General features: G+C 37.8%; 1 protein-coding gene across 2 annotated transcripts; it reads right to left on the reverse strand.

The window, feature by feature from the left end:
- Window positions 1-41: 41 nt before the first annotated feature.
- si:ch211-1i11.3 (mitogen-activated protein kinase kinase kinase 5) lies at window positions 42-21,187 on the reverse strand. 2 transcript variants are annotated; one of them, XM_044118064.1, is made up of 29 exons: window positions 21,151-21,187; window positions 20,516-20,875; window positions 20,282-20,430; window positions 19,157-19,344; window positions 18,160-18,328; window positions 17,735-17,841; window positions 17,385-17,555; window positions 16,859-16,971; window positions 16,592-16,751; window positions 16,318-16,468; window positions 13,961-14,065; window positions 13,591-13,640; window positions 13,005-13,100; window positions 11,759-11,843; window positions 11,376-11,509; window positions 10,965-11,092; window positions 9,345-9,481; window positions 8,597-8,702; window positions 8,355-8,512; window positions 7,104-7,305; window positions 6,845-7,013; window positions 6,348-6,513; window positions 5,574-5,759; window positions 5,387-5,492; window positions 3,677-3,923; window positions 3,381-3,493; window positions 2,398-2,495; window positions 2,218-2,294; window positions 42-1,287 (listed from the first exon to the last, which is right to left on the reverse strand). In XM_044118064.1, exons 2-29 carry the CDS (start codon window positions 20,856-20,858, stop codon window positions 1,191-1,193), a joined length of 4,011 nt encoding a protein of 1,336 aa, XP_043973999.1. In that variant the 5' UTR covers window positions 20,859-20,875; window positions 21,151-21,187; the 3' UTR covers window positions 42-1,190. The 2 variants fall into 2 exon arrangements, with proteins under 2 accessions (XP_043973999.1, XP_043974000.1); XM_044118065.1 differs by lacking the exon at window positions 21,151-21,187 and having other exon boundaries at window positions 20,291-20,430; window positions 20,516-21,131.
- Between the last annotated feature and the right edge of the window lie 140 nt (window positions 21,188-21,327).

A 21,327-nucleotide genomic window follows, 5' to 3' on the forward strand; every position in this document is an offset into this window, starting at 1 on the left:
CAAAGTGCATAGATGGCAGTCACTGAAGCATTGTATAAGAAAACAGATGCTTTGTTTGGTTTATTCTTCAGTTTTTGAGACAAAAACCTTTTGGTTATGCAAAGGTTTCCAGCAGCTATAAACTACTAAAATTCTCAAACTGCTCTTTTGCATCGTAGAGGTCTCATAAATATGTTGCGCTGTTCTCCCAATAATGCAGAAACCATACTTTCCAAACAATCCAAGGTTTTGAATGCCAGTTAGAAACATTGTTCACACAAGCAAACCCCATGGAGCCAAACCCACATCCTCAATGAAGTGATCTTCCTATGGACAAAGACTGGAGCCTACATGCATGTGGCCAAACATTAGCTTATCAGTTTAAGGTCTCTGAGGGCATTTGTCAGTGAGAATACACTGGGGAACAAAACATCCTTATTGCACAAAATGGATGCAATAAGGTCTCTTACAGTTTTAAGAGACCTAAAATACCAAATGTTCTGACTGTGTTCAACACTCAGTTATTAATGGCAATTATATAAAATCTATAAACTTCTGTATTGTTCTACAACACATTTACCCGTCATGTTGAAACAGAAAGACCTACTGCACACAGGAGATGACATGCATATGACTACACATTGGTTTCAACTGAAACACAAAGTTCATGTGGCTGTTTCTAAGGAGATGTCAACATTGGAAAACAGATGAGGACACACACATGGAATGTCATGACTGTTCACTGCTTCAGTTCTTCCATCCAACATCACTCACAGAAAAGAACCAAATCAACAGCTGCATGCAGGCAAAACAGTAAGAGATGCTCCTGTTTATTTTCCAATTTCATTTTTATATCCTGTTAAATTCAAATAAAGAGCATTTGTCTTGAAAGCGTTCATAACTTAAACAAGTTTCTGTAAAACAGTAAAATACGTCTGAAAAAGTTAAAAAATAAGTTTGCCTGTTTCCCTACTGCTCCTCTAGGCTACATTTTCTTCAAAATAAATCCCTTGCACCAAAGCCCTGAGAGAATGTATAAAACATAAGAGGATATTAGATTCTACTAACAGGCACAAAGACACATTATCAGTGTATTTACAAGATAAATTCACAGTAACTAAAATCTGTTTACATCAGCAGCTTGTAACTCCCGGTCACACAGGGCCAGCCTGTCAGGAAAACTGTCCTTTGATGCTTAACATCAGCAGCAATTAAAGCAGAGTGTCCTCACTGTCCTTGACACTCGAGTTCAGAGGAGTCTTCCTTCGATCCGTGATGGCCGTCCAGAGTCGACACATCATTGCACCCCTGAAACAGCAACGCAGGACAAATTAGAACAGATCCAGACAAACTAAATAATCATTTTGGTACGACACTATGGCTCTCTGAGCAGGGCAGCACAGGCTAGAGAGCGTACCAGCACAAAGGAAAAAAACTAAATAAAAGAAAGATTGCATATTTTTATAAATTACATATAGTGTGCATAGTGCAATCGCTATATAATGTAACTAGAAACAACAGATGGATGATGATACCGACTTAAATACCAGGTCACCCTTATAAAAGAGACCTTGTTCTCAATGGGTTTTTACCTAGTTAAATAAAGGTAAAAAAATAACAAATAAATATGGTTTAATGTTTTAAGGAGACTGGATTGCATTTGATCATCTCTGGCTCTAGGTTTTACTTAATTTGACTGGCCAGACTGTCTTATTCTGCACTGAACAAGGATTATTTTCAAAACACATCTTTGGTTTTCTGTCCCTGAAAATACAAAACAGAAAAACTTGTTAGCATTAAGAACACCTTAGACTGAGACAAGCATGAGAATAGTAAAGCCTGCATTGGTCAAATTTTGAATAATTATCCTAATGAACTTATTAAACTCAAAGAAAAAAAACATATTTTAAATTTTCTAACGAAATAATATTGAAATCCTAATTTAAGCAAGTAACCAATATGCCTGCCCATTTGTATCTACCAATTTTTCACTTATTATGAGTTCAGTATGTTTTAGTTCCTAATGATATGGAGAAGTGAGACAAAAAAAATCCAGAACCTGCTTAGATGTGAGTGTGTGTGTGTGTATATATGGTTGTGTGCTTGTTTGTGGGCACCAGAAGTAGGCACTCGCCCAGGGCATTAATTATACAAAAACTGTTATTGTGAATGACGCATGATGTGCGCCTGTTTCTGCCTGGACAGTTTGTGTGAGGATGATGTGCGGAGACAGTTTACCTTAATCCACAGTACACTAAGTCATCCCTGGAGGCCATGTGAAGGAGACAGTCCAAGGTGAACTCATGACCAAGCAGCTAAAAAAACAAGAGCGGATAGGTGAGATTAACGAAGAGCAGATGAGTAATACTGACATGCCTTAGGACTACACCCCAAAAGTAAAACCCTAATTTAATTTACCTTATTGATGGTGTCTTGATCCACAGGGACAGTTTGGAGCCAGCAAACCAAACTTTTAGTCTCTGCATTAGAGCGTTTAGTTGAATTCAACTTGCTTTCTGTAAGGCAGAGTTTGCACCACAGTAAGATTATCAATACAACTGTCACAGACTAGATTCATGGAATATTAAGTGATGTTAATCTTACGCCTAAATATAACATTTTGGCCTTTGCAACCAGACTGTATAATCATTAGTCAAACTTCCAAATCAAGTTTGGGCATATAAGCTTCTGATCTACAGCCCACGCCTCAGAGGGAAACCAGTCCAGGCAGCAACATGCCTGAAACAGAGGCGTGGTAGAGTCTGCAGCAGTGAAGCAACACTCATGATGCCGTTTAATGTCATTCAAAAACACAATGTTGTAAACATTTGACATGCAGTACATAGTAGTGAGTCTTACTCTTTTCAAAAAAGTCCCAACTGGCCCTTTTGCTGGTTTTTCCTGTCCGAACCTAATGAGTAGATATACTTTGAAGGGCCTTGCTGAAGATGTGTTTACAAAGGCTTCATAATTTATTATATTTGTTGTTGTTTGCTTACTTATTTAGGATATTTAAAATGTTTTCCAGATCCTGTGATAAATATTCTTTAGAAATAACTTAATTGATAATTCAGGAAGTGTACTTGCATTATTATGTTTTTTAATGCTATTAGTCAACAGTGGTCTCAAAACAACAATGATATTGCTTACTGCAATAATTTCTGGACAACATGTGTTATTATGACAGTTAACTTTAGTTTGTGTGTGACAGAGAAACGAATGTGGGTAGGAAAAAAAAAAAAAAAAAAAACTAGTCCAAAGCTCCATTGATGGCTGATATTTTAAAGTTAATTTGATTTCAACTTGCGAAGCAGATTTATAATAAATTCACCTTTTACTTACACGGGTTACATTACAAGTATCTATTTGAATGCATTGGTCTCTGTAATTATAAGTTTTACCTTCGATGATGAACGTTTTCCTCAGCTCATCTATCTGCTCCTGTTTCTTCAGGACAGAGCTCCTCAGCAGCTCCTGGTACTCTCTCTCCTTCTCATTCAGCTCATTCAGCAGCCTGACACGCGACACAAAAAAAGCCATCAGCACTAAAAATATGCAACATTTTTTATGTTCCCCTCTGCCAAACTAGAAAACCTGTAAGGGTTTTTCACACTTTAAAAACAAAACCGTTGCTCTACTATATTAAAATTTTTTCTTATTTGTTTTGATAATAAAAGTGGAGAGAGCTGAAGGATACCTTCTGGTTTCTACTCTCATGTGTTTCAGTTTCTCGCTGAGCGTAGAGTTCCTGTTGAATAAGACCTCATCTGGGGGGCCGAGTCTGGCTGCTGTCCCATTCTCATTCCCGGTTTCTGCCTGCTGATTGTCTATTGGTGCCATCGGCTGGTCGGGGACAAGAACTACAGGAGTGTCTGGGTTGACAGACTGCTCCTCGGGGATGCTGTCTTCTGTCTCAAACGACAACTGCAGCTGGAGTTTCAGCTCTAAGAGGTGAGGAGATCAGAAGTGAACGCACAGGAAAGGAAATACATCAGGTGAAAGCATTAAATGCTCCTTAATGTGCATCACTGTGTGCAGAGGATGTTTGTGTCACATAAACTGATACCCATAAATGAGTAGGAGATGATCTGAGCGTCATAGCACTGCTAAATGTATCTAGTAGAAAGCATAATCACAGCAATCCTGATTTTAAAAAATGAAATAAAATTTCTTCCATGTCATTTCACGACCAGCAGATTGATTAAGAGCTCCAAGCTAGTTCTGTAGGATATTATGTAACTAAAAGAAGGGGTTACTTGAATTTTGTTGGAAGTCCATCAGTTATCAAATCTCTCCATTCCTATTATTTCTGCTACAAACATGGCATTTTCACATAAAAATCTATTTTGGAGAGTTCTCGAAACTCACAAAACAGACAGTGATGGAAGTCAACTCAGATTCAATGCATTTTCTTCTGTCTTTTTCATATTAGAGCATAAAATTAGCTTTAGTCATGTCACATTTACACCCAAGGGAAAAACAGAGCTATAGCTTTTTAATTAAAACTTCCCAGATTCTGATCAACTTAAAAATGTAAAGTATGAGGTAAAAAAATGCTCCTTATATTTATTTTATATGCAAATCTGAATAATTTAAATAACTACAGCATTATTTTTTAACATTAACCTTTTAACCCAGATGAATAAATGGTACAGAGGTCAAATTTTTCTACATTTTACTGTTTAGGTGACTTTGGATATGTGGCAGGAGAATTCATTTTACAAATGGAAAGGGGTAGGTTCGATATTTACTCCCCCTTTATCAAAAAATTATGAGCTAATTATCCCTAGGTGGCCAACTGACCTGCATATTGATGTATGAGTGTGTGAACACTGAGTGGAGATTGGAAAATGAGACTTGTAGTCGAGAAGCGCTTTGAGTGTTCAGCATGACTAGAGTTCAAGTCATCCATTGATTTCTATACACCCTTCTTCCCTAAATGGGGTCGGGAGGGTTGCTGGTGCCTATCTCCAGCTGCGTCCCGGGCGAGAGGCGGGGTACACCCTGGACAGGTCGCCAGTCTGTCACAGGGCAACACAAAGACATACAAGACAAACAACCATGCGCACACACACTCACACCTAGGGAGAATTTAGAGAAACCAATTAACCTGACAGTCATGTTTTTGGACTGTGGGAGGAAGCCGGAGAACCCGGAGAGAACCCACGCATGCACAGGGAGAACATGCAAACTCCATGCAGATAGACCCCGGGCCAGGAATCGAACCCAGGACCTTCTTGCTGCAAGGCAACAGCTCTACCAACTGCGCCACTGTGCAGCCCGAGTTCAAGTTATGTTGAAGATTTTAAAGATGAAGAACATCATCACCAGAGCTGCGAATAAATGTGTACCCAGTAGCAGTTGTATAAACACAGATAAGGAAATTAAGTGTGAAATAGACTTCTACCTGGGAGCAGGACAGTGATGGCATCCTGCACAGCCTGTCTCAGCAGATTGTCCAGAGCAAACATCCAGTGAGGTTTCACCTGTTGTTGCTTCAACACCTTCTTCACCTACACCCACAGCAAGTGGTTAAATATGAGTCCATGAAGGTACCTTTTATGTTGCATATACAAGCAGAAAAAGTGACTTACTGCATCCTGAAAGTTAAAGAGCACAGTCTGCAGGCTGTTCAGAGGTATTGCTGCTGCTAACAGAGTTGAGCGAAGCTCCAGAAGGCTGGTGGCGAGCTGCTTTCTGTCTGGGGAGCGGATGTTTTCACGAAGGCAGGCGATGAGTGTGATGATGTGGTCTTCACCAAGTGATGATCCCTCATCCAACTTTTAAAGAAGAGAAAGATTGAAACAAAAGGGGAAACTATTTCTATTGTTTATTCCCAATAATTCTAAACTATAAATCTGTGCAATTCAAAAAGAATGTCTAATAATTACGGATTTAAAAATGCACAACATTGGTTGAATAAATGTGCATTTTTTCAAAGTAACAGTTTAATAAATTACATTTTGATCCCGTTTTAGTATCTAGTCTTTTGAGTCAAAAAATGCCATTAAAGTAAATATGAACAAATAACAAAATTCAACTGTCTTACTAAGATTTTTATGACATTACCTAATTTGCAATGTTTTGCTGAAGCTCGCAGAAAGGAATTTAACTGATTTAATTCACCAAAAGAAGGGCATAAAATCACAACATTATGTATATACCATGGCACAGTAAAATCAGTTATTATCAAGTGAAGAAAACCACATTACAAAACCCGGACAACAGAAAATAGAGAGGCTGACCACATCACAATTATGACAACGTTGCATAGGATAAACATCACAATAAAAGTTAGTGAGCATACATTTAATATCAACTTCCTCTGTAAACATTTTAATCTTCTGTCTAAATTTTGCTCCACACACCTGCAGTATTGACTCGAGTAAATAAGTGACAACATAACTGATGTTATCGGTGAGGACTCTGTGGAGCGTCGCTCTCCTCTCACTGTCCTTTCGCAGCAAAAAGAGGCCGATGTTCTCCTCCGATGAGGCTGGACTGGACATGTCTGATGAAGAGTCATACGGTGTTCTGTACAGCAGAACAAAGAGTTGAGTCAGATAGATAAAGCTACATCACTGGAGTATCGTGAAAATTACAGGATGTGGTAATAATGATGATGACATTTAAAGAAATGAAAAAAAAAATAGCGGGGTTTTGAAAGTTATACACAGTTGTGACACAGTTGTGACACAGTTGTGGGATTTAAGGAAAAAGAATTCTGTATTTTTCTATTAAAAAAAAAGCAGCTTGGCCTGAACTTAAAACTAAAACCTCAGAGTGGCTCGGCACTGATCGAGCAATGTCCCACAGAAATACGGTTGCAGCTCGGATTTATCAGCTCAGCAAAAACTTCACTCACGACAGGAAGCCGCTGGTGCAGGGTGGACTCTCTGAGATCTCTGCCACTCTGAGGGGGGACAAGTGCTTCCTCATGTCCAGAGAAGACGCCAGGTCAACCGAGCCTGTGTCCGAATCAGTGTCCTCCACCAGGATGGAGACGGGCACTGATAAACTGCGATGATAATCAGCTGCAAAACCGAGTAAGGTTACATTTAAGAGAATTCACTAGTTTTCATGACAAAATAGGACAAATATGTGAAGTTCAGATAAACCCTTACTAGAATTACTTGAATCTTTCAAGTCTGGGACCTTTGAGGTTTTGATCCTCTTCCTGGAGGACAACTTGAGAAAGCAGTCATTGAGCAGCTCTGTGGCCGTGGCTCTGTCGTCCGGGTCTGGCACGAAGCAGCTCATGATGAAGTTCTTGGCCTTATTTGACATGCTCTCTGGAACCGTCGGGTGGATTTTAAACATGCCCACCTTAATAGGATAATCCCAGAGTTAATCATTCTTATAAACAATAAAATTGGATAGATGATATAAATTCAGAATATGTAAAATAATTTATTTTAGAGGTCTATTTTGATTTAAATTCAAGATTAACATGTTAAAATGCAATGATGTGAATGCCTCAAATCAGAGCAATGCGACAATGCACTGCTCTGATTTGATTTCTGTAAAAAAATAAAAATACAAGCACAGGTGACAGAAGATCATTGTCACATTTAGTCTGAAATATGCTGACAATCCAACCCTAAGCCAAATAGATAGTATCAAAATATTCAATAAATTATCAATAAATTAGTTATTATTGTTCAATATGCAGTTCACTACATGAAGCAAACTGTATTGGTTAACTACTCAGACAGTCATCTCTGCTCATTAGGATGTTTTTCTGCCTACAGCTAATAAAACCATGACATCGAGGATGAGAATATTGCTCCAGAATGATAACAAGTTTTAGATCAAAAATGCCAAATAAAAGAAAAAGGATCAATAAAAGTATCAATTTATCGATTCTCCCAATTAAAACGTTTTGTTAAACCTTTGACATCCTTTATACTTACTGTGCATCTGCTGGCATAATATAAATTTAGACATTTCTAACCTAAAGGAAATTGTCCAAGGTGTTCAGTAAATGCTTTACAAGAAGCTAAAAAGTGAAAAAATAAAACATCAATACACAAAAAGGAGCATATCTGCTTAGAGCTAAGCCTGGCTGCTTTAGTTTTCATTTGAAAACCCTGAGAACTAGAGGGCACTGAAAACTAACAACAGTCCCACCTGAAAGTTACAGAGGAGGTGAGCTGTAGCAGTAAGTGTGTATTGTAAACAAAAGCGGAAAAGCTGCTTCCCTGGGAAAAGTGAAACAGCATAACATTGTTGAACATTGAGTAAGGAGAGTAAGACAGCTGCTAATTTATCCAATTCACAAATGAATGAATCTGAAAATATTAAAATATTATGTATAATGTCTTCACAATAAACTATCACCATTAAACGCCAACAAAAACATGTTTGTTATTTACCTTAAACATGGCTGCCTGAGGACTTCCCAGCTCATGAAAAGGAGGTTTGCCTGTTGCCATTTCTATGATAGTACACCCTAGGGACCAAATATCAGCAGGCTTCCCATAACCTCGAGGTCCTTGGTCTATAATCTCTGGAGCCATGTACTGAAGTGTTCCTTTAAAAAAAATTGAAAAAGAGGTGATTCAAGCTTTCTACTTTAACCAGTTCCTAGAAAACTCACAAATCCCATGATTCTTGCCTGTAAAGGTTTCAGTGCAGGGGTTGATCCCTGCTAACCGCTTGGAGGTCCCAAAATCAGAGATCTTCAGCACGCCGCTGTAGGTGTTGATGAGCACGTTGTCACCCTGCAGCACAGGGGAAATAACTTATCAGAAAAAGCTCATGTGAAACAATCCGGTGTTGTTAGATTAACTAAACTGCCAGGGTTTTACAACCCCGAGAAAATAGTTACATTTTCATATAACAGAATTTTTTTTAATGTATTATCAATTTAAAACAGGAGTTTTTGCATCAGTTTTACCAGTCTGGCTAGGCTGGATTTTGTAATGATCAATTAAACAAAGAAAGTGAACAATACTTGGCTGCTAATTGTTTTTTAACCATTAGCAGCTGGAGTCACAAATATAAAAAATACCTTTTTTTTTAAACTAAATTAAATGTATTGTGATTGTTTTAAAAATATATCCAGGTTCTAGTTTCTCCTCCTTCAGACAGAAAAAAAACTCCATAAAAAAATAAACAAGGTTATCATGTCCCCATCTATGAAAATGTCCTGCTGTGATCTGATCAGTAGGCTTGTTTTATATGTCAACATATCTTTATGTATACATCATATTGTTTTTTTATACCAGTTTAAATATACATGCTTTTTTTTTATGATTCCTTCTGGAAATCCAGGAAAATTTCAAATACTTTCTGTACTTCACCCTTCAATGTCAGGGCAAACAATGCTTAGGTAAGGTAAGTCAAAGGAAACAACTTTTCACCTTAATGTCTCTGTGGACAATCTCGTTGTCATGAAGGTACTTCAGTCCCTCCAAGATCTGTTTGGTGTAGAAAATGATGGTAGCTTCATTGTCCTTCAGAGGACCCCACTTGGAGCGCAAGAGAGAAGATAAACTTCCTGAAGAAGTGCAAAAAATAAAATTCAATATTTGCTTTAGAGGCTAAAGTTTCCATTGAAAACTCACAAATTTAAAGATTTGAATTGTTTGTGTGTCCAATCAGACAGGTCTGATGATTAGTTTCAGTCATTACAGTTACATCATAGTCTGAAAATGCTTTCCTCTTGCAGGATATTTTTAGAATGACTAATAGCTTTAAAACAGGTTTTCTGTGAATGTTGATTCATCACATGCATTTGTTCTTTTGAACACATTATATCCCTGACAGGCACCAATCCATCAAAAAGCAACACGTTAAAGAAAGAAAAGAGTCAGAGTTGAAACAAGCACTTGGCTCTGCTTGTTTTGGAAATTCCTAAGCAGCAAGTTTCTGCTCCTCCAGAGTAGATAGTTTCCCACATTGACTAAATATTACTGTCTGACACAGTGTGCTCCATATTTTTTTTATTCCAGTAGCATAATCTCAAGCTGAAACCATTTCAAAACCCAAATGAGGGGTGGGGTACACGCTGGACAAGTCGTCACATCATTACAAGGCAACACAGGACCTATTAATCCAGCAGTTATCTTTTTAAAACCGTGAGAGAAAGCCTGTCCAGAGAGAATGCACCCATGCATGGAGAGAACATGCAAACTCCATGAAGAAAGTTCAAAGTTCCAGCTCACAATTCCAAACTGCAGCAAAGTGTCTATAAAAAAACCCATTTATTTTTATCCACATTCCAACCGGTTGTTTGGGACACATTCCAGGAAACCATCACAAACACAAACATGTAGAATTTGCAAACTCAGCTGGATATTTAGCTGACAGATTTGCTTTGGTAAGACTAAAGTTGAATGTCTCCACAACAAGCACCACAGGTAGGTTTGGCATCAAACCAAGGATGAAAGTGTGAGAAAGCCTCTCATACCCACTGTTGGCTCTGGTGGAGGATCTCTGATGCCGTGGGTTTGTTTCTCTTCCAGTAAAATAGGAATCTAGTATTTAATATCACAAATATAAGGTCTTTCACAGAGATAACTATCTAAAAAAATGATCATATGAAAAAAAAGGTTAATCGGATACAAAAATCTACCTTCTTCATGACCATTCCAGTCCCTACAACTAAATCCTACAAGCTTTCTGTAGTATTTAGGTTTTCTGTAGGGTGAGCAGAAGGAAAGAGAGCAAAAAAGATGATCCATGGCTGGAGACATTGGGATTGGTCAAAGATTCCTCCCTCTGTATGCTTCATTTTGTGAAACATAATAAGAAAAAAAAAAGTGTTGTCCTGTTCCCAGACATAGATTGTAGTGACAGTATGGACAGCAGGGGATGCCAACATACCCAGGATTATTTTGAAGGATGTCCTCAACTAATTACATTGACACAATATCAGATGAATTTATTATTATAAGGGTTTACACACAATTTAACCAGACCTGGTAGTAAGTGTGGAGGCTGCTTTGTGAGTATTATATGTTTTATCTGTGAATTTGTACCTCCTGGGACTTCTTCCATGAAGATTTTGATGAAACCGTCCTGACTGATGGAGCCGAGATACTGGACAATATTCCTGTGTTTGAGCCTTTTATGTAGAGCTATTTCCTCATGGAGCGGCTGTGAGTACCTGAGTAACACAAATTCAGCAACACATGTTACGTATTGGTTTTAGACACGCAATCAGGAAGCATATTCATTTAGAGGGATTAGGTGCTCAAAATTTCTATTCAAGTTTGTCCAAAGAAAGATTTTTGATTCACTTCTACTTCTTTCTCTCATAATTGTATCAGAATAAACATTACAATGTCTTGCACATTTAAAAATATTGTCACTTTGTGTCAGCAAAACAAGCTAACGGGACAAAAATGCTAAATGTATCAAGTGAATAAAGAAGAAAATAGATCTCCTACGTGCTGTCCTTTTCAGGAATCTCTTTGATGGCAATGCGGACTTGGTTGCTGAGGTCTCTACCAGCGTACACCATACCATACGTCCCTTTCCCAAGAACCACTCTGTTGCCATTTTCATTAGTCTCGTAGACGAACTGAAACGTTGAGAACCGAAAAGAAGCAGGATTGTGAGGAATTTCACAGTTAGAGAACGAAAATGGCAATTCAGAGAGTATTTTGACTAAAATCTTTGTTTTAACTATAACACACAAGCACAACATGTTTGGGAAAGTCCCACTGTTCATTTTTCTTGGGAAACTGCTGCTGTTTTTCTTGTTTCACTGCCAGGAAAGGCCTAAAATAGAGAGAACATTGCGTCAGAGGAAAGAAGTACAGTGACTGACCTCAAGTATCCCCTGCGTTAGAAGTTGGGGTTCCTGGGTGGGGTTTTCAGCCTGGTGAAGCAAAGAGTTTACCAACTCGCAGAAACTAGTGAGAGAACATTAAAGAAAATTGCAAATAAAGATATATCTTAATTAAATAGCTCTTATTTTTAGTTATTTTAGTCCTGATGTAAAAACAATGATCATAACCTCCAGTTTTAAAAAATGATTCCAGTTAAGGAGTGAATAAACACTTTCACTTTTTAAGCCTTTTTTTAAACACCATGTTGAATTCTTCTTCCACTTCATAGACATGTAATACTTTGCATCTGTCTGTCATATATAAATCCAACAAGATACATCACAGTTTGTTGGTTGCACAACAACTAGAGAAAAAGGATAAGGTGTCCAAGTGCATTACTAAAAAAGAGATATGCAGATGAATAAACAAATGGAAATAAATATCCATAAAGCACCTTTAAATACTTGTTTTTGTTGAGGTTTTAGATTTTATTTGAGAGGTCTGTCAGAACAGCTTGAAACATTATGCGTTAGCATTTCCTCACGCTGTATTATGATGCAGTAATGTCATATTGGACATGCTAATGTTGAAGATCCTGTCTTTTTTAACAAGCTTCAACTTCTAGCCGAGGGCAGCTGACTTGTTGTTGTCTACTTTTCACTTCTAGGAAGGAGTGCTTACTAATATAAAGGAAAGGTGAAGGTTTTGGCTTCTATTTAAAATTATTTTTAACCATTGTTATAATAACCTCCATACAAAACAAGTTTTTAAATAAAACCATTCAATCTCCATTTTGTAATTTCTCATTTCTCCTCATTTAAAAATAATAATAGAAAAGAACTCAGTTTCAATCAAAGTTTTCTGGACGCATTTCAACTCAAAGCATTCCCAAGTAACACAAGCATTAGTAAACACGGCCTTGTATTAAGGACTCTTGGGAAGACACAAACATTTTTATCTCTAACTAAAACAAAATATGTGCTCCTACATTCAAAGGGAGTTTATGCATCTGAAGCAGAACTGAAAGGATCTGTGTTTTTAAGGAGGCACAAAGGAAACATGAGTCACCCAAACTGATTTCATCACAATCGACTCCTCAGGCCACTGCCTGAACTCAGCGACGCAACACATCTCCTTACAATCCTCCTCCACATTGTGCCGGTGGCTCTGTGCATTTGCGCAGCCAGTTCAGGCAGTTTGGCAGTAAGCAAGTCACTGTTTAGCTCAAATACACAAATTACTCACCCCTTGCAGTGGATCTCTGATGGAAAACAAAGCTGGAAGTCATCAGAGTTGTAGTGCACATACAGGAAGCAGCTGCGCTCATCAATCTTTGATACACTTTAGGGAAAATAGATATGAACATATGTTCTTTATTTGTTAAATTCAAATGAATAAAAAAGATTCTTCTCATATGACACACTAATATAATTTACTTTTGGTATACTATCTAATCCCTGTTTGTAACAATGGGTAAGGTTAATATTTTGTTGTTTCAGGCAAAGCAAAAGGAGAAGGGTGGGTATTGTCATGTTCAACTCCAGTTGAAATCACCCTACATCACACTGAAACCTAATAAAATCATTACCAGCCCGGCGGCTCGCTGCCTAAAATGGCCTAAATTAGCATATAGGATAACACTGGAGAGCACTGTGACACCGATCAGTAGCCACAGGGGAAATCAACAATAAATAAGAAAGAGGTCAAACCTGAAACCATGTTGATGGAACAGAAATGTGAGGGCAAGCCAAAGTTTCCCCAGACAACCCGCATGTTATTGGTTGCCCTGACAACAACACATCCAGCTAAGAGGCGCAGCGTTCCTCCTTACCTCACTCCTCGGATTTTAGTTGCTGGGAAAGTCCACTGGTGTAAGCCTTTCTGCAGAATCAATTATAAAAAGGGAAAATATGGGGGGAATAATAAGCTGGTTGGCTGATGCAGCATGTTGCAAACCAGTTTTGTATTTGCTTGAAGGCATAAATGGAAGAAAAAGATCTGTGTGGAATACATGGCATGAGAAAAGTCATATTTTCCCTCATGTATTTGCTCGATAGGCACACACCCATGCACTGCACTAATGTCAACATTCAAGCCAACATTAATCAGCTAAATAACTTCAGTAATAAAAGCAGCACTGCATATCTTATATTGTATTCTGACGTATGAACAAACAGAAAGACATATGGAGAAGCTCCAACCTTCAAAGGTGTGACGTGTTTCAGTTGAACAGTGCGACTCTCGTCCTCTTCGCTCACACTCACAATAGACGGCTGGAAAACTTTACTGGGCTCCAGAATGAGCACCTGACACACAAATTCAAATTCAGTCAATATTCAATAATACTATGTTTATAGCTTTGAGATCATGATAAAATCTGCTGTTTATTTATTGGATTCAAACTCCTGGGAGTTTACCAGTCCTGATGTTTTTCCATTCAGTTTCTTCTTCTACTTCTACAATGTTTGTGCATTATCAACCACTCAAATATCAAAAATATTTAGTTATTTCATGCTCAACATTAATGACTATGAACTTTGCTATTAAACTACACTTTTGTAAACAGTTTTTAAATCATGTAGATTTCAATGAGATAATCGTTCAAATCATTCAACATCTTCTTCTCTCTAGTGCTTCTTTGCTTTTCCTTTATTTTCACCAAGTGAAGTCATTGAAACTTTAAATGGGCTAATAATAAATAATTCAACTTCTTAATATTTTTGCCTTTTTTTAAATAAAATTCCAGTTTAAAATTGCTAAAAGTTTTGGTTTTATACTCCTGTTTTCCACTTAAAGCTATAGCATGATCCAATCTACTGCCAGGCTTAACTCTTCGAATTCAGTTTTGAAAACAAAATCTTCCTACTTTCATACCTTTTACTTATCAATAAATCACACGTCTGTCTCACAACTGTGCTTTAAAGAATTTGAATTGCATGTCTCAGACATAAGGGGATCTTTTTATTGAGGTGGATGAGATTTTCATTAGCTAATATGCTTACAGTATGATTTTTTTTTTACTAACGGTAGCACAAAAACCACTGTCGTTACAGGTAGCTACAACTAGCTCACATACTTTTTTCTTTGTAAAGACATTTAACCCTGTAGAATTTCAGTTTTACTGCATTTCTCTTGCGTGTTCACTGCTGACTATTTAGGTCCAAAGCTACTTTCAGCAGACTGAATTGGCTGGCTTGGTTATATCGCAGCTTTCAGTGGTTTTCTGCTCAAGTTTCATCTTATACTATCTATCCCTCCCTCTCATCTACTGTAATTCTTCAGTGTGTTGTTCTGAAAATGTTTGCTCCTCTAACATTTCTGAGAATTAGCAGTCCTTAGCAAGCATTTCCACATCAGATGAGCTTTCTCCAACATATCATCTTACCAATTCACAGTGGATTTTTGGAGGAAATGCAATTTGTTTTAGGCTTATTTGATAAGATTAGGATCTGAAGAGACGTGGATGTCAGTTAAAATCCAGAGGGAATCAATTGTTTTCTTTTTTAACTTTTCCAGACTTTTCCAGTTAAAACTTTAAGATAAATAATTTTTTTTTGTTTTTTTTTTTTTTGGGGGGGGGGGGGGGGGGCAGCATAATCTTACATAGAAATATTTATGTAAACTAAATTAGTAAAGAAAATATCTTACATCAATGATAATGATAAATGGTGTAATACTTTTTGGCACATCTGTAGTTAATATATTTACAATCCCCTTTTGTCAACATAATACCTACTGGCATTGCGGTCAGTGTTCGAGTGATCTTTGTCCATCCCTTTTACATAATCTCTAAACTATTAGAGTCCTAAGCTCTTATCTCTTAAGCTATGTGATTTAGGTCTAGGAACTGACATGCCCAAAGGAAAATTTTAATTTTGTGAACCATTTCTATGTTTTTTTGACCATATATTCTGAATCACTGTCTTGATAAAAGATCAATTTTAGTTGTTTTCGATAATGGCCATCCATTTTTCAATTGCTAAATATTTTAGAGATGTTTTCTCAACACTAAGTGTTTCGGAACCCTAAGAATAAAGTTTCCACGTTACCTCATCATCTCTTCTCACACTCCTCACTGCACACCTCAGAAGATGTCCAATTTTTCTCCACATATTTGTATTTCATTCCACACTGATGCCACCTCAAGTTTTTTTAACAAAACTTTTACGCTTGTTCTATTCTAGCCAAAGCATTCATGTTCTAGTTAAAGTGCCAGTATCGTCAATACCTGCTGGGGGAAAAAAAATATAACTTTCCTTTTTTAAGTTACAGTTTTAGTAACTAAACAACAAAGATGTAAGGAATATCTAAATTTAAAATCATTTATCTTGTTATTACAGAAATGTAAAAGATGTCATTAGATGTAGTGTCAAAAATACTTCTTAACATGCAACTCTTTTAAATCTGAAAAACATTGTACTACAACAGTTTTTTAAATTGAAACAAATATGTGTGGTTTTTGTATTGCAACAAAAGGTGAATAAAATGTTTTCTAAAAGATTTTTACACATCTTTGAGAGGTATGCCAGTAAGTGTAGAGGTGTTTGTATTCTCTTACTGGGCAGTGATTTGTCAAGACAGTGGGTTTACAGGATTGAAGGAGCAGCTCCATCCAGAAGTCCATCATATCCTGTTTGGGAGACCGCACCTCAGGAGGCTTGGCAAACTGGCGGTACAGAATGTATGTCTCCATAATAGATGCCAAAAACCTAAAGGAAATGCATAACAATAATTAGTCCACATAGAGTTACAATTTAAATATTTGCTTAATGCTTTTGAAACAAAACAAAAAAAAAAAAAAACGAGCTCAAGAATTTGTGCTTAATTCTCACCAAACAGGAGCCTTGAGTCTGTAGAGCTTTTCAGAAGCTTCTATGACTTTCCTGAACTCTTTAGCGAGGATGTTTGCTCCAAGGTAGAATCCTACATCCCAGTATTCTGTCATCTTCTCCAAACTGCCCTTTCTGCCGAGCATCGTGCTGATGGTAACACCTAAATGTTTTTACGTAGAAACTTTAGGTCACTTATCATACTATATTTTCATTAAAAAAAACTTCAGAAATTCCTTAAAACAATCTTAAGAATGAGTAGATTTGCACCTATTTTGCGCAGTTCAATGGAGGTCTCAAATTCATGTCCAGCTGCCATCAGAAGGACCACACTGTTTATCCCCGAGTGGAAGGTTGGCTCTGCTTCGAAAGCTTTCCCATACCTAGGGATGAATTAAATATTTTTAATAAAGTCAGACTGGGAGTACATATTTTACTGGAAAACATTTAATAATTCAAACACTGAACTGCATCTAATTTGGATTTCTTACACATGGATCTCAAAAAGTTACAAATTTGATACATCAGATATACACCGAGTGAAATTTCAAGTGGTTTTTTTAGCTTTTTTTTTTCTTAAAATATTTAATTTTAGTTTGAATACAATAATCTAATAACTGAATTTTCTCAATAACTGAATTTTGGGTTTTCATCAGCCAAATTTATACAATGAAATATGTTACTTTCTCTTGTAGTGATTCTTTATATTAACCGAGTTAAATTTTTTATGCTTATTTTAATATCCTGAGAAGCACCAGTTCATGGCCAGATCCAAAAACGCACAAACTGGATATACCAATAACAGGCCTGGTCTCTGCTGGATACGTCAGTGAAGCCCGAGCTCATGAATGTGTCTTTGTAGATCCGTCCACACAAGCAGTAGACGTCTGATGCCACTTTGTCCCCCGACTCCACAATGGACAAGATTAATTTCAGAGCCTTTGCTCGATCGCCGGGATGATTCCTCCTAAAAATGGGATAAAGGGATTATATTTGCAGCCTGGCAGCTTTGACTAAGTCCTATAGAGGACTGAATGCAAAAAAAAAAAAAAACAAAAGCCATGTGCAAAGAATACAACAAAACACATGGCTGAAACCAGAGAGGAGGTTATTACAAATGTTTAAATTACACAAACAGGTGGGTACCTGTTCAGAGCAAAGATGTAATGAAACTTGATATTCTGATGCCTTGCTGCCTGACACATCGGCAGGTTGTTCAGAGTCTCCACCAGTTTGATCATGGCACCATAGTCCTAAAGAAAAGTAACAAAAGTAGGAACAAAAATTAAGGAGAAAATGTGTTTTTTGTCTCAATTGCATAGGAAATTTAGACACTATGTGCTCAGAACCTGTAAACCATTTCATAATAAGCCTTTTTTTTATTATTTAAGAAAAATGGTTTTATGATCAGTTAAATCTCAATATTTAATTCACACATCTTTTTACAAGACATGGTGACCTTCCTTTGTTATTATTACAGAATGGTTTTATCAATTAAAATGGTTGAACAAAATAAAACCACTTTAATTTGTTCAGATACTAAAACTAGACCAAACTCATAAAGTGATCACCTCAGCATCTCTGTAGGACAACAACAAGTTCATGACTATATCCGGCGTGAGCAGATCTACACTATCCAGGCGACTCTGGATGCGACTCAGCTCCTCGCTCAATGCTTTTCCACTGAATCGCTCCCGTGCCAAGCGGATCTCTTGCCTCAGCGACTCCCGGAAGTACTCACTGTTAGCAAAGACACAAAGGAAAGTAGGTACCGTTCCACTATTTCACAATCTTCAATAAACCAAAACAGGTGAAATTTGAAGTTTGGAAAATTGTGTTTTTGCAGGGAGTTCATACACTGTACACCCAAATTGTATTCTACATATACTATTACTAATCTTTTCATTATTTTGCAAAAAAGGCGGGATCATTACTAAACAAAATGTGAATTGTAAACTACTCAAAGTGTCTATTTGCTGTATAATTTTGGGAGGGATTTGTCAGTGAACAATGGACAGGTGAGCCAGTAGCTGGCAGTAATACACATTTGAATCGTTTGCCAACACAAAGAAGAATACCAGTGAGCCTAATGCATGTTTCATCTAACAGTTGGCTGCATGGGTTCCCTATTGATCATATTAATGTGATGAAGTGGGGAAATCAGGGTCAGTATGTTGATGTGACAGTTTAGCAACATATGGTAAGGTGCAAATTTCATTCAGTTATCATACAGATTAATGATTACTGATAAACACAAGTAAGAATTACTGACAAACATAAGTAACAAACACTGATAATCATAACAATTACTGACATATATGATTGATGGTTGAGCTAATTACTCATAAACAGTTTTGAAACCTATACTTCTTTAGTAATTCATTATCTTGGAAATAATACTTTATGTAAATAGAGCTTGATTTGTTTGGTTTTTAATTTTGCAAAACCTAGACATCCAAATGCAGTCACTTAACCATACGTGACTAGTAATGATTACTGATTTGGGTTGACAGTACATGCAGGGACATGATAAAACAAGCAATTGGAGAACTGTGACGTTTAACTGACCTGGACTGAATGTGCACATTGTTCAACAGGTGCACCAGCCTCTCCACCAACGGGGTTAGAAGGGGCTCCAGCTGCAAACTGGGCTGCATCAGCTCCTTGATGCAGGTCATCATGGAGGCATCACAGGCAAAGACTTTGCCCTGAGGTGACACCACGTACGGGATGAAGGTGTAACTCCCACACTGTTCCTAAACAAACAGAACAGACATCAGTAAGCACTGTGAGCAGCACTCGTGGCTTTGGGCAAAAGTTTCATGCATGTGCATGCTTGATGGCATTTAATTGGAACGTTTATGACAAAATAATCCCAAGTCTGAATAAAAAGAAGCCTTTTAGAAATAAACTGAAACACCCAAATATGAGATTATGCTGCGAAATAATGGACTTAACAATTTTATACAACCCAAATTTCTTGACCATAGTGTCTCTGTTTTATATTTTACAATAGCTCCATCTGAGATGTTAGAATTTCATTGAAAAGCTCATCTAGTTCAATCATTCAATTCAAAAACTGAAGCTCATATGTATTACTGAAACTTCTAAATTCAGCTTTCTATGAAATACAGAATTCTACCATAGACCAATAAGACAAAGATTTTATGTGCAGAAAAGTCTTGCAGCTACATAGACATAGTAAAGAATATTTGACAGTTCACAGTACTCTTTTCAAGTATATAAAAGGACAATTATTTTAAATAAATTAGAAAACTATAAACTCATGAAATATTTTACTCAAAATAAATATGTATGATTTTAAAAATGTATGATTTCTTTCTGGTTTAAATTACTTGAAAATAAATACACTTACTGCAACGCAAACGTACACACCTACAACACATCTAGAAAATGTGTCATGAAAGCGGCTTGCCCGACCCGCCGCTTTCATAAGAGATAATGGACATAATTGGATTTTGGACCTTCCACAAATAATGGCCAAGTAAATAATCATCATAACAATAGGGTTTTCGCAAGCACACTGCGTGTACTTGCCTGCATTCCATTAAAATCCAATCGTCATGAACTCTACAAAGTTTCTTTGACGTGCCTTGTTTGACAGTCAGCCAGCAATTTTGCAATCAGCATGCTCCAGTTAAAGTTTTACCCGGATTTCAAACCATTACATACACGTGTTACCTTCAGAGCCTGCAGATCACTGTCCTGCTTGTAACAATACAGGATAATGTTATTAGTCATGCTGAAGCTCTCTCTCACTCCCAGGTGGTAGAAAAGAGAAGGCTGGCAGAAAGAGTCGCTCATCTCCACGACAGCTACATCTGCAGAGAGATGAACAGGCAGGTTGAGTTTAACTGATGGGCATAATAACATATATTCCCTTCCAGTCTGCGTGCCTGCACTTGCCTGCATTGTAGAAACTATCCAGGATGTCTGTGGTTCCCACTAAAATTTTACCAAATGAAATTGTTCTGAAAGAGGCGTGCGCATCTGCGCAGGCTTCCTTCAAACACTTCAGCGACAGGTTCTCCTCTGTCTGCGGCACAGTCGCGTCCTCGCTGACAATATAAGCCACGCACACTGCTCTGGTCCGACTGCGCGGGGATACGAGCTGCTTGCCCGACCCGCCGTTGCTGGCTGTTAGCTCCAGCACCGAAGAGTCCTGCCACAAACTTCCCGCGGACACCCACACGGGATCCTTCCTCCTCCCGTCACGCAGGCTCATCCGCCTGCGCTCCGTCGTGTACATTTTCCAGCCGAATGTGCCTGAAAGTTAGTGCATGTTCAGATTTTGGGAGTTTTGTGGTGGAAAAGTGAAGACACTGTTTCTTGTTCCTGTAAATTCCCAGGTGTGCCACAGCCGCCTCCGCTCGTCCCACATCCCGTCAAGCACTCCTGGTGCTTCCCACCACAGGATCCGCCCTTCTACCCCGGCCTCCTCCCCTACTCCTGAGACCAAAACTGAACCGGGCACTCAGAGGCAACGACTTGAGTGGATTTGCTACTCGAAGCTGGTACCTGAAATTAAGAAAGCTACTTACGCACAAACAATCCCGGGGCCGCATGTGGAAAGAGTGAGCAAAGTGCGTAGGTTTGAAGAATTTGTGGCCCCTTTTGCGACGCCTAGTGTCTATACGAGGAAACTGCCGTGATGTGAAAACAATTATAAACATTTATGACACATCATGAACAAGTAATCTATCCACATTACATGAATG

Source organism: Gambusia affinis, linkage group LG05, assembly GCF_019740435.1.
Source record: "Gambusia affinis linkage group LG05, SWU_Gaff_1.0, whole genome shotgun sequence".
Lineage (NCBI taxonomy): Eukaryota > Metazoa > Chordata > Actinopteri > Cyprinodontiformes > Poeciliidae > Gambusia > Gambusia affinis.